Here is a 13474-nt window from a genome sequence, read left to right as displayed (position 1 = left end):
CATAAGTTACTCCACTGGGCAACGAGAACAAAATGAAACGACATGCATGAGTGACACGTGGACCTCAGGTTCACGTTTTCCGTCATTTTAGCGTCTCCTCCGTCACCAATCCCGCTCTCATATATAAGTAGTCATCGACTCGCACTGCATGCTCTCAAAACGTTTTTCCTCAATACACACACAGAGATACATTTAGAGAGAGAGAGAGTAATTAGGTTTTGATCGATCGATCTGTGTGCGCGATTATCGTAATAAGACAATGGAGAATTTGCCTGAATCGTTGTATGTGGATCCGAAAGGTGGTTCTAGCTCTAATTCCGCCCCAAAGAACACCGCCAGACCACAACCACAACAGTTCTCGGCGTCTGATCGTGCTGAAATTCAGCAGTTGATCAACTTGCTTAACCACCCTCAGACAAGAGCTGAGGCGATTACGCAGCTCAACAGGGTGTACACGAGGCACAAGGTATTCATTTCTCTACATATATAGCTCGATGCATATCTGTTTGTGTGTTTGTGTGTGTGTTTTGGATCGAGGATTTGGTGATTCAATTTTTCCTACAGATCAGCGTTAGTGATTTGCATGTTTACATTTTATGCTGAATTTGAACTTTGATCAGATTATCTGATGCTGATCGGATCGAATTTATGAAATCAAATCTGCTGTTAAATCGTATATGATGAACCGATTGCTTGTTTCTCACTTTTAGATGATCAAATTTGCATAATCGTACTTCATTTATTTGTGTGTTTGATCGACATGCAAAATCCTTGTATTGATTTTCCCATTTAGATGAAATACTTATTTGTTCAAAAACTGTTTTCTCCCCAATCTACTGTTCTTATAGCGTCGAAATTGGTATTGATTGTACTATTATTCATTGACTTAGGCTCGAAACCATTTTAATCAATTGATAATTCTAATTTTTTGGGGGGAAAATTGATTTCATGATGAAAAAGTTACTTGAAATTAAAAGGTGGTGAGAGTTTTCCGATCACTTTATAAGTCGTCGGCGACGCCACACCGGTCTTGTGAGATCAGATCACATTCAAATGATGAGAAAGACTTTGTTGTTTAGCAATGTTTGTTAGATTTTCAGTTGAATTTTTGGGAATTTTTCAACTAACTGAGTATATATAATGTGAATTTTGTTTTTTTCTTATTCAATGTTTGTGATAAATTATATTAAAATATTATTATTTTTATACACAATTTACCAATCACAACAATATTTCGTTTTCCGAAAACAACAATAATTATTTTAAAAAGTTCGTTTTCGGAACTGCTGTAAAAAAAAATTCTTCCACATTTAGAAAATCAACCTTTACATTTCTTTATTTACCACAATAATCTCCAAAACAAATTGATAGCAAAAATGCGGTGAAGGTGGATCGAACACCTGACCTTCAGATCTTCAGTCTGACGCTCTCCCAACTGAGCTATCCCCGCTGTTGATGCAAACAAACATGAACGTCATCTAATATAGCTTTAAAACTTCCTTTCAAGAAATACAAATTTATATATAATAGATTAGTGATTTTGATTTGATATATATTGTTTTCTACTTATATATAATAGATTTGTTACATAAGGTTCGTTATGTTTATCCTTCTTAATATAGGGAAAAGGAGGTCGTGAGCTAGGGTTGCTACTATGGAATTCAAGAGACACAATCTTTTCATTGTTAGAGGTATACTTAACCTCATAAAATAAAGTGGATCGATCATATAAATAAATTTGAGATTAATTTAAAGCTATACAGCATTAATAAACATTACTAAATAGAATTGTACAATAGAAAGCTCTCTATAATTCTTTGCCATTTTCAGGAACTTTTGGGGGTGTACAAGTTGTTGTCGCCTCCTAAGCTTGGTATGGGGGAAGCTACAAGAGTTTGTAATGCACTTGCCTTGCTTCAGGTAACTATTACTGAATATTAATTTATTTTCTTATTGAAATATTTTTTTTTCAATTCTTGTTAATTATATTATATGATTTATATCTAGTTCGTTCTACTCTACAATGTGTATGTGTGGTTGTTGTGGCATGGGAAGAAGGGGGAGAAAAAAGCAACACTAAAATCAAAAATATGAACTTAACCAAAGCGAATATATCAAATGCTCTCTAACTGATACGGTTTGAATTTGGAAATGGAATACGTATTAGAAATTTACAAAAATATATAAGATTTAGTTATTTTGGATATTAGGAAATTATGAAAATTGTTTTTGGTGGGTCATTCACATGTTGCAAAATACTATTGTGTGTGAGTCTTAAAAGACACCAAGAATTTTTTAAGTGCTCCTATATTGGTCAACAAATACAACAATTATGACATGTGTTGCAAAAGTGATCATTGGTGACTATTTGCAAAGGTCATAGTTAAGCAAGCAATCAAAGAAAGAAGAAAAATGATACAAAGAATTTATGTGGTTCGATCGATGTGACATGCGTTCATGGGTAGGAACCGAAGAGTTCTTATTTATTACTCGACTGTTTATAAAATGAATCTTATAATCACTAGTTACGAATATTTATAATCGAAAAACCCTAACAACTATTGAGTCAGACCACATATAAGAAATTTTGGAATGACAAAATAGGTCCTGGTATAGCAACAAATAAGAAAATCTAGAGTGTGGTTTTAAGTCTAAATGTCATCAACCTACTTCATATACACTGATACTTCAAACACTTGTAAAAAGCAAATTTGTAAATGAATGCATATTTGTACAAACATATTTAAAAATAATAATAATAATAACTTATAATGTCTTTTAAAAAACAAATTTGTAAAAGCAAAATATTTATTAAAAAAATGTTGTAACCAAACAATGGAAAATAGGTTTGTGAAATAAAGTTATAAAAAGAAGTTAGGCAAAGTTGTTAAAAAAAATGTTGTAACCAAACACAATTTTTAAAAGTTTGGGAAATTTCGTAAAAAACAAAAATGTTTGTATGAATGTTCAATCACAATGTTATGGTTTTAAAATATAAAAAATGACTTTATATATATATATATATATATATATATATATATATATATATATATATATATATATATATATATATATATATATTCAACACGCTACATTTAGTTTATATTTTGATTTTTCTAGGTTGGTTTATAATAGAAACTAGTTTTTTAAAAAGGTTATTCATACTAATATTTCAACAAGCTTGATAGAACTTTTTTAAAATTGAGCAAATGTCATAAAAACCCTTATGTTTGTAAGTTTTTGTCGGTTTTACTCAAAATCATATTTTAGGTTCATTAATGTCTCGGATTTACAACTCTTTTTTTTCCGGTAAAACTGAAAATTTATGTCAAACTTAAAGGTTTTAATGAAACAGAAAACTAAACTTAAAGGCTTTTATGAACCAGAAAAAATGATAAAATCGAACATTTCTGTCAAACGTAAAGACTTTTAAAAATCAAAGAATAAAATTGAGAAAAAAAAAAACTAAATTAACACTTGGTTTTAATGAATCTAAAATCTACAAAATGGTAAAAGTGACAAGAAGTTGAAAACGTAAGGGTGTTTATGTCATCATCCTTTTATAATTTTCTTAAATATACCATTTGTAAATTATATTAAAAAATATAAGGAAATCTCCAGAAAAATCTTAAAATTTTACCCTAATTTACGAAAAAAGTCTCAAACTAAATTTTGTTTACGAAAAAGCATGAAGTACAGGTAAAAATCGCGATTTGACCCATTTTTTCCGGTTTACCGGTTTTATTACTTACCTGTTTCACTAAAGTCCCATTATTTTACTCTAATTTGCGAATAAGTCTCAAAATAAAATTTACTGACGATTTGGCCATTTTCTTCATGTAACATACATTTTATCGGTTTCAGTGATGACTTAGCCACCTAGTCATTAAATTAGTTGATAAGATGGATACGATGGATTATATAATGCTACATTTACTGTAAATTTTGATATCCATCTCATCGGCTCATTTATTACTATGTATCTACGTCAACAATGAAACCAATAAAATGTGTGTTTCAAAGAAAAAATGGCAGAAAATGAGTTGATGTTTGATGAGATGGATATATTGGGTTACATAAGATTAGATAAACAATTTGATATTTCTCATTATATAACTCAACATATTCATCTCATCATCTCATTTAATGACTAGGCGTCCGGGTCAACAATGAAACCGATAAAATGTATGTTACATAGAGAAAATGGTCAAATCATCAGTAAATTTTATTTTGGGACTTATTCGCAAATTAGGGTAAAATAATTGGACTTTAGTGAAACATGTAAGTAATAAAACCGGTAAACCGGAAAAAATGGTCAAATCGCGATTTTTACCAGTAATTCATGTTTTTTTGTAAACAAAAATTAGTTTGGGACTTTTTTTTAAATTAGGGTAAAATTTTAGGATTTTTTGGAGATTTCCCTATAATTTTACATATATCAGCTGATTTATCAACTAGATTTATCAAATGTCATCTTTTATCGGCTATCAAATACTATATTTTTAACTAATTCGTCAAACAGTTATATATTAGTATTGTAATCTATATTTGGTTTATTATCTAGACTACACAAATACTATGTTGGATTTTATATTGCTTGCAATTATGTTTTATAATTTTTAACTTAGTATAATTTTGATGCTTCTTATAGTGCGTTGCAACTCATCCCGATACAAGACTCGAACTTCTCAAAGGTATTTTACATATTCTTTTAAATACTTATATTTTTTGAGGGCTAATCTTATAAAATGTCTTATATTTTGTGTTTTTTTCAGATTAATCAAATTTTATTTTATTTATCTGAAGAAAAAAAATCTTGTATTTTTTCATTTTATTAGATCTGGCAATTTTAGTCTTTTTTTTTTCGAAAAAAACTTATAAAATGGAAGGATTTCTTATGATATTAACCATTTTTTTATCGAGTTGAAATTATATATATTGTTAATTTATCCAAAAAAAAAATCCTAATTTAATATTATTGTATATATTAATTGCAGCCCATATACCTGTATACATATACCCTTTTCTCAACACCACTGAGAAACAACTTGTGCACTATGATTACTTGCGAGTTAACAGCTTAGGTGTCATTGGGGCCCTTCTCAAGGTACTTACTTACTAACAATATGATTTACTCTTAATAAAACAATCATTTTAATATTTTTTGGTAAAATTATACTATGTGTTTTAATTTTAAACAGGAGCAATGCCCAAAAACTGATGAAATCGTTCATTATCTTTTGCAAAGTGAAATGGTTCCTTTGTGCCTCCGTTGCATGGACGTGGGTAGCGACCTCACAAAATCCGTAAGTTCAATTTTAATTATAATTATATACCTGAAATCTTAAACTAAACGTTTCTTAATTAATTAGTATTATAATTAAATTCACATTTCACGAACAATACATACATACAGGTTGCAGCATTTGTGATTGGTAAGATTTTAGGTGAACCAGAAGGAAAGACCTACTGTGGGACATTTGCAGAGAGATTTTTTTCAGTGTCGAGGGCTTTGTCAAAAATGGTGGATGAGTTTTCTGGAAAGCCGTCACCCGCGTTGTTGAAGAATACGCTAATTTGCTACCTGCGACTCTCCGAAATATCGAGGTTAGTCGGGTAAATGAATCTTCACACTCACTTATTACTACATAACTTAATTTTTTATTATTATTATATATGTAATAAAATGTTGCTTTCAATATTAAATGGCTTTAATTTACACCCACGTGGTAAAAAAAAAATATACAATTGTAGGTGCTGTAATGTGTTGAAGAAACGCTACCCTGAGCGATTGAGGAACCCCGTATACCTCAACCATGTCTGTGTACGTACATCTACGCTCTTAAATTCTGGAATTTGGTTCAATATTTTTTAAAATATTTAAGAAATTAAGCTGTGACTTCTACCTAAAGTAAAGAATATATTATATATTTGTACTTGTTAAGGCCATTAAATGAAAAGAAACGACAATTAAAAGTTGTTTATGTTTTGTAATTTGTAGGATGGAAATACTAGAGCTCTGGCTGAACAGGTGCTACAAAACATCATGGGAAGACAGCAAGTTGAACCTGTACCAGTGGAAGCCTTAGTTTCAGCCACGAGATCCATGCCCTAGCAATTCCAGATTATCATCTTGTTTATATGTGATATGTTACTTTGTGGAATTATATGGTTTCTTCAACTTCAAGACATACATAATAAACTCCTTAGAACCAAGGATTTGAAAATCTATTCATCACTAATTGGACATAAACATACAACAACATCAAATTTCCAAAAAAGTAATAATATTACAATGAGAATAATAGCAACTAAGTAAAGTAACCAAAACAATTGAATCCAAAAAGGAACAAGAAGATTCGTAATAAAAATGCAACTTTCCAACAAACACTGGATCTCACAACTCACAACTCACAACTCACAATCATCTTCCGCTATCTATTTACAGTATTTTTCTTTCTCTATAATCCAACTCAAAAGTTATACAATTACTACAACAAGAGGATTGATTCATACTTCCATTCAACCATACATAAGTGGTCTAAAACACCTAATGCCAATTGCCAAATCTCAAACAGTAAATAAATTACCTGTAATACCAACCAACTTTCCACATTTTTCCATTTCTAGCAACCAACTGAAATTTTTTCTAATTTAGATTGCAACACAATAAAGAATTGGCATAAAAAACTAGCCACTATACTCTTGTCATTCATTAGTCGGTTGCCTAAAATGAAAAAAAAAAATTGGAAAATTGGTTGCTATTACAAGCAATTTAAACCAATTTCAATTGTACAAATGCATCTCACCTTTTTCAGATGAAGATCCTCTTAGCCATGAGAAGGGCCACGATCATCTGTCTTTGAGGGAATTGAAAGCTCACTTTTAAGCATGAAAGACAAATCATGCATTTGTGACAACAACATTTGTACTTCATTTTCAGGACTTGTGTTGGTTGCATTTGGAGTATTATTTCCACCTTCCCCATTCACATTCCTGAATACATAACAATAACACAAACACAAACACAAACTAAATAAATAAAACACCATCATGTACAAAAGATCAAAGTTTTGATAATATGTTTCAAATTGCTTACCTGTTTGTTGTAGATGATTCTGAAAAGAAATCTAATTCTGGGATCTTTTCGCTACTTTGTTTCCATGAATCTGGGAAAGAATCTTGATTACTACTTTGTTTATATGAATCTTGGAAAGAATCTTGATTAGGAGTTGAGCTTGTGAAATCATTCCAATCATCAAAGTCATCATCTTCTTTGGTGTTGACTATATTGGTGGCACTAGAAGGACCAGTTGACCATTGACTTTCTTGAAACCAATCAGTAGAAGTGTCTAAATCTTGTTTCTTTATATTATCAACATCTGAACTTTTATTCTCACTAGAAATCTGAGGAGCAACATTCGATTCATTAATCTGTGGATTAAAATCGCCTTTTTTGAAACCACTGCTATTCTGCCAATTAGCATTTTCAAACCAATCTACAGAAACACTTTCTGTAAATGAATCATTTGGCTTATCCTGTGAATTGTTCACACTACTTTTTTGCCAGTTATTATCACTAAACCAGTCTTGATCAACATCTTTTGAAGATGGATCATTTAGATGACCAGGGAACTCATCTTTTGGTTCAACAACTGAATCCAATTGCTCAGCTTGTTGAAAAGTTGTGGGACCCATGTTGGCGAATAGATCATCTTGAATCCAATCTTTATCTTCATTCGGTTTTATGTTATTTGTCACTTCCATCTGTCCAAAAACTGCATCCATGTGGGCAGATAGATCGGCTTCAGGAACTATAAAAGGGTCAACTGGTTTTGGATTCTCATTCTCCACTTTCGAATCTGCAAACTGGAATTCTGCATTCCAATCCGATGAAGCATCATCATTCACATCAATGGAGGAAGGGAAAGATGTCTCAAAAGCCTGATTTTGATTTTGTTTGCTGGAAACTTGTTGTTCTTCTGATGCATCAGAGGTAATTCGCTCTGTGAAAAAGTTGTCTAAGTTGGTTGTGCCAAGATTTAGAGGACTGGTAAGATCAGAGGCCTTGTTGTTGAAACTATTATCTGGTTTTTTAGGCTCATCACGCCATGAAATCTGCATATCTAGAAGCTCAGATAAAGTAACTATATCTTCTGCAGGACTGTGGCCTCCATGTACTCCATTTCCTTCAGCCAAAGATCCAACTCTTTCCTAAAAGTAATGTAAATAGTTAAACAAATGAGTACATTACAAGTAAATAAGAGGCTCATAGAACAGATCTGAAAACTAGTTAGTTTATAAGGTAGTGATGACATGATTTGAAAGAAAATAAGAAGTTAACTAAGTAATCATCTATGTTATGTTGGATTTCAAAAGTAATGTTGATGAAATTAAAGCAAGTAAAGCGAAAAACCCTAACCGATCCGTGTAAGTTCAAGGATTGAAGTAGCCAGCTATAGCCATTGGTTGAATTGAAGGGGATAGGGTCAGGATGGAGGTCCTTCTTCTGGTGTTCTCCACAGTATATGCAAATCAGTGACTGTAAGCCTCTCAGGAGCTTCCCCTGACAATATTTGCATCTCAGGTACGGCGGAGACGGGTCTAAGGTGGATATAGACGCCTCAACGGTCGGGGGAGACGGTAGGTTTGTGTCGCTCGGGTTGAAGGATGATAGTCCGGCGAGTTCTCGGAACCCGATCTGAGATTGATTGATCAGATCCGTCGGCATGTCGAAGTCCATTATGTAGGCTGATCAATATCTCCGAGTGTGACTATGGTGATTTTGTTCAAAACTGGATGTGACTTTCCTTCTCGTGCTTTCCAGAAGCGGTAGTGGTGGCGGTGGCGGTGGTGGCTGAGAGTAGTATGTCGCCGGAGGAGTTCAGTGATTAGGCCACTTGGCTTGGCTAGGATTTGGATTTTATTTATGGGCCTTTGGTTATTTGGGCCGATCAACTGCTTTTCTCCACCTACATAAAAACTCGCGTTATTTATTATACATTTCTAAAGTTTTCTTGCTAGGAAAAGGAAATAAGTCGTAATTTGATAATGCTTTTCTCCATGTAATTCAACATCAATTAGATAAACATCAACACAAATATAATAGATATATAAAATGAATGTATATTTCAAACCTTGTGTTCTTCAGACATGAATGACAAACCATGTTTATTATGCAAATCAAGACCATCAATAAGCAAATCTAAAAACCACTATAAGCATAATTTAGCATAGTGTTCCACCAAAGTATCCTCAATAAAATGTAATAAATGTTTTATGGTCCTTCTACATGCCTAAGACTAACATATATTCTGAATTTTTTTAATTGCTTCTAATCCGAGTTGAAATCATGTACAACTCTCACTACGCAAGTTGTGCCCAAAAGGGTATTTTCTAAATACCAAATATGTCTTCTGATGAGACTTGAACACGTGATTTTTCATTTAAGATAGTTACTCTTTACCGCTAGGCCAAAAATATTTTCATGTTTGCATTTTGAGATTAGCTAATATATTAACGTAAATTGAAACTAACCTTAAATATGTAACGTTTTTACATCATTATTATTATTAACGATATCATCATAACTAATCCACCAATCTCTTCGATCCGCAACATTTCAAAAAAAAAAAAAAAAAAAAAAATCTTAAAACATTAACCGAAACCTGTAAATGTGTGGAATTTGCCGTAAAAAGATCAAAATCAATCACTCCCACTTTTCTCATATAATATAGTTTTCTGTCGGTGATTGAGAGAAGGGATATAACAAATTTAAACAGAAAACAAACCATTTTCTTCTCAATTTGCTTCTGCTTTCCCACTCATCTTCAGTTCCACTGTTACCCATATATACATATACATACCTCTATTGTATATATATAGAAAAAGTGTGTGTGTGTGTGTGTGAGGGAGAGAGAAATAGAGATAGAGGGAGGTAGATGGCATTGAATAGGGCTGGATCGTGTAATCCGGCCGTCGTGAAGATCGGAATTACTTTCTTGGGGCTGTGTTTGGTGGGTTATCTACTAGGTCCACCTTTATACTGGCATGTTCTTGAAGGGTTAGCCGCCGTACGCCGCTCGTCCTCCGCCGCTTCCTGCCCTCCCTGCAATTGCGACTGCGATTCTCAGCCGCTCCTCTCCATTCCTCAAGGTACCTCAATCTCCATTCTTTCACCTTTTTAATAATTGCATCCGATCTATCAAAATTAGAAACACTGATCTTACAATCGCGCCCATTCTGAACTCCATGGATCTCAAAACCCTTCTATCAATTACCTCTAGATCTTACCTACTCCATGACTTTACAGATCAAACTGCTTCTTTCTGAAAGTCTACATCAAATTTGACAACAAGCATCACAATTAGAAAATCTGTTGATGACTAATTAGGAACGAAATCGAAATCAAGATTTGCTTTTAAATATCATATAATTTGACAGTTTCCAGACAAAATCTCCACTGATTGGTGCTCATAAGCATTCGATTTGACTCATTTCATTCAGTTTGCAAGTAGATTTGGAGGAAAAGCTTCTAATTTGGAAAACATCCAAGATTTGATTGTGTGTTTTTTGAATTTGGGGTTATTAATTAGATTGCATAATGCTGATAATTTTTTTATGTTTCTTGCAGCATTAAGCAATGGTTCATTCACAGGTTAGTATCACAATCACATACGAACTACATTTTCTTTTTACTTGAATGGATTTGACCTGAATTGGAATCCAATTCCATTCCAAACTTGTAAGAAATGACTTACACCATTTTAACCTTAAAATTTCAAATTCTAATTCCAATTTAACAGATTGTGCAAAACATGACCCTGAAGTAACTGGAGACACAGAGAAGAATTTCTCAGAGCTTCTATCAGAAGAACTAAAGCTTCGTGAAGCCGAATCTTTAGAAAGTCAACAACATGCTGACATGGCACTTCTTGAAGCCAAAAAGTTAACATCACAGTATCAGAAAGAAGCTGACAAGTGTAATTCAGGAATGGAAACTTGTGAAGAAGCGCGCGAAAAAGCCGAATTGGCTTTATTGTCACAAAAACAACAAACTGAAATGTGGGAATTAAGAGCTCGACAAAAAGGATGGAAGGAAAACGGCAATGCAAGGTCTGTAAACACCATATGAATGATATTCATATCTGAAGAGTGTTTTAGGTCTTTGTTAGATTTATTTATTATTGGGGTTTTGTTATATTTAGGCAACCAACTTGTGCCATTTTTTTTACACTTTTTTAAGTCATGAAAGTTGTAATATGGAGGAATTTGCCACTAAACAACTGTTTTTGGTTTCATCTTGCCATTTGATTTTTTTTTTTTTTTTGTATTTATTTGAATTATATTATGTTTTACTTTTTACTTATTATTAGTAAAAAAAGACACAAAATTTATGATTAGTTTCTTTTTATTTTAGAGTATATTACTGAAATCGTGCCTTTAGTCCCTATTTTTCCCTATTTTTTCTTGGCACTTTTATTCACACCCTCTTATTCAGACCTTTCGATGCTCAAATCCAAAAAAAAAAAAAAAAAAAAAACCCTAATCTAATCGGAATTGAGGGGGAATAAGTTTTGCTCAAATCTACAAGAACAAAAATCACGATGCTCAAATCCAAAAAAAAAAAAAAAAAAAAAAAACCCTAATCTAATCAGAATTGAGGGGGAATAAGTTTTGCTCAAATCTACAAGAACAAAAATCAGAAAACTAAGGTCTCGTTTGATAGACATCTTTCCAGATCCAAACAGATCTTTTTGGCTGAATGGACTGGAAATATTGTTTTATTTGCACAAAAAAATGGATCTTTCTCGGTAAGATATGTCTTTCCCAGAAAGCCCTAAAACCATATATTTCTAACTGAATGGACCGGAAAGACAATTGTGCCCCAAACCTCGTCTCTTTCTTTCTTCTCTTCGGCGCCCTTCACCAAACGTGAACCTTCATCTGTTTCACCATATTTTCTTTCTTCTGATTTTCGAGCATAGGATTTAGGAGGACTATTTCATATAAAAAGTGTCAATCAGAAATTCTGATTTTAATATATATTTTGCGTAATTTTGATTTTGTATGACAATTTCTATTTGGATTATTAAATGATTATTGTGTAATTTTGAATTAGTATGACAATTTTATGTTTTTATAATTATTCAGCAACTTCATCCATCACAATATAGCAACTTCATCCATCACAATATAGAAAAACAAGGTAATATGGTCATTTTTCATCATTCATCAACTTCCCTAGTAAAAGGTTTATCAGATGTTTGAAATTCAAAGTTTATCTAACAATAAGTGTAACACACTCATGGTTTAAAACACTCGCGGTGCAATAAGTGTGCAATAAACCGCACAAACCGCATAAACCGCCCGCACCGCACCAAACCGCACCGCATAACGCGGTTTAAAACACTCGCAGTGCGGTTTGCGGTTTGTATTTTTGTTAAACCGCATTATGCGGTGCGGTTTGCGGTTTACGATTACAAAATTGCGGTTTAAACCGCACCACATTGATAAAATCAATTAATGGAGTGACCATATTTTTTGTCTCAAATTCATTTTCAACTAACATTCAATGACCATTATTTTATACACTATGTTTTCTTAACTTATGTATATTCATAAGTAGTTAATGACCACAATTCTATGACCACCAAATTTCTTAATGACCATTTAGTGAGCCGTTAGTGACGACAATGATAGTATTGTCATTAAATTTAATGTAAATAATTACTCAAACCGTAAAACCGCATGTAAACCGCATAAACCGCTCGCACCAAACCGCACCGCATAATGCGGTTTTGAACGTTCGCGGTGCGGTTTGCGGTTTCTAAATAACTCAAACCGCATGTGCGGTGCGGTTTGCGGTTTTGGCTCTAAACCGCACCGCGCACACCCCTAGTTTTCGTTGTATTTTATAGAACAAAAGGAAATATTGTAAATATTTTAGATAAATTAATGAGAAACTTTAACGTCCCAAATTCCAGATTGAATTTTTCATTTTTAATATAATACAAACACCAATTTTAATAAAATTACATTCAAGTCAAACCATGTGTTTATAAACCATTATTCCGAAATCAAAGTTATAATGGAGACAATGCAGAATTCGAATCATAAAATTGTTGATGTGTATGTACAGTCTCGCCTTCACGATCCACTAAATACCTACAAAAATATTTAATCCACATGCAACACAACCATATAAACAATTATGGGTTATCAGCAACCTTGGAGACTATCAGCAGTCCCAGTGGGCTAACAACACATCTTGTGGATTAACAGCACACCTCATGGGTTATCAACAACCATGGGGACTATCAGTAGTCTAGGAGTTATCAACAACTCATTTCACATGTCGTTTAAAAAAACAACTCAATTCACATATAACAACAATCAACAAATAACTGGTCAGCATGTATATACTACCACAAATGCAAATATAGTGAGAAGGCTCACCTCGCAGATAGCAGCT

At 32.8% G+C, this 13474-nt stretch overlaps 3 protein-coding genes and 1 non-coding gene across 4 annotated transcripts; 2 read left to right on the top strand and 2 right to left on the bottom strand.

Moving 5' to 3' along the window:
- The first annotated feature begins 259 nt into the window (after positions 1 to 259).
- On the top strand, positions 260 to 5620 carry LOC145127427 (uncharacterized). Its single transcript, XM_079062629.1, has 7 exons — positions 260 to 466; positions 1623 to 1691; positions 1831 to 1920; positions 4652 to 4694; positions 4998 to 5107; positions 5202 to 5306; positions 5417 to 5620. The coding sequence occupies exons 1-7, from the start codon at positions 260 to 262 to the stop codon at positions 5618 to 5620; spliced, it is 828 nt and encodes a 275-aa protein (XP_078918755.1).
- Positions 1378 to 1450, bottom strand: TRNAF-GAA (transfer RNA phenylalanine (anticodon GAA)). The gene has a single exon. It is a non-coding gene; the product is annotated as a tRNA-Phe (tRNA).
- Positions 5621 to 6270: 650 nt separating the features above from the next.
- LOC145125322 (uncharacterized) lies at positions 6271 to 8978 on the bottom strand. Its single transcript, XM_079060790.1, has 3 exons — positions 8423 to 8978; positions 7100 to 8214; positions 6271 to 6996 (listed from the first exon to the last, which is right to left on the bottom strand). Exons 1-3 carry the CDS (start codon positions 8741 to 8743, stop codon positions 6831 to 6833), a joined length of 1602 nt encoding a protein of 533 aa, XP_078916916.1. The 5' UTR covers positions 8744 to 8978; the 3' UTR covers positions 6271 to 6830.
- A 791-nt stretch (positions 8979 to 9769) lies between these two features.
- On the top strand, positions 9770 to 11300 carry LOC145126198 (uncharacterized). Its single transcript, XM_079061597.1, has 3 exons — positions 9770 to 10155; positions 10634 to 10657; positions 10806 to 11300. Exons 1-3 carry the CDS (start codon positions 9942 to 9944, stop codon positions 11132 to 11134), a joined length of 567 nt encoding a protein of 188 aa, XP_078917723.1. The 5' UTR covers positions 9770 to 9941; the 3' UTR covers positions 11135 to 11300.
- Positions 11301 to 13474: the final 2174 nt, after the last annotated feature.

This window comes from Lactuca virosa, chromosome 7, assembly GCF_052849685.1.
Source record: "Lactuca virosa cultivar CGN04683 chromosome 7, Lactuca_virosa_CGN04683_v6, whole genome shotgun sequence".
NCBI lineage: Eukaryota > Viridiplantae > Streptophyta > Magnoliopsida > Asterales > Asteraceae > Lactuca > Lactuca virosa.
Note: the sequence above shows the minus strand (reverse complement) of the source record. Positions and strands in the feature narration are given on the sequence as shown.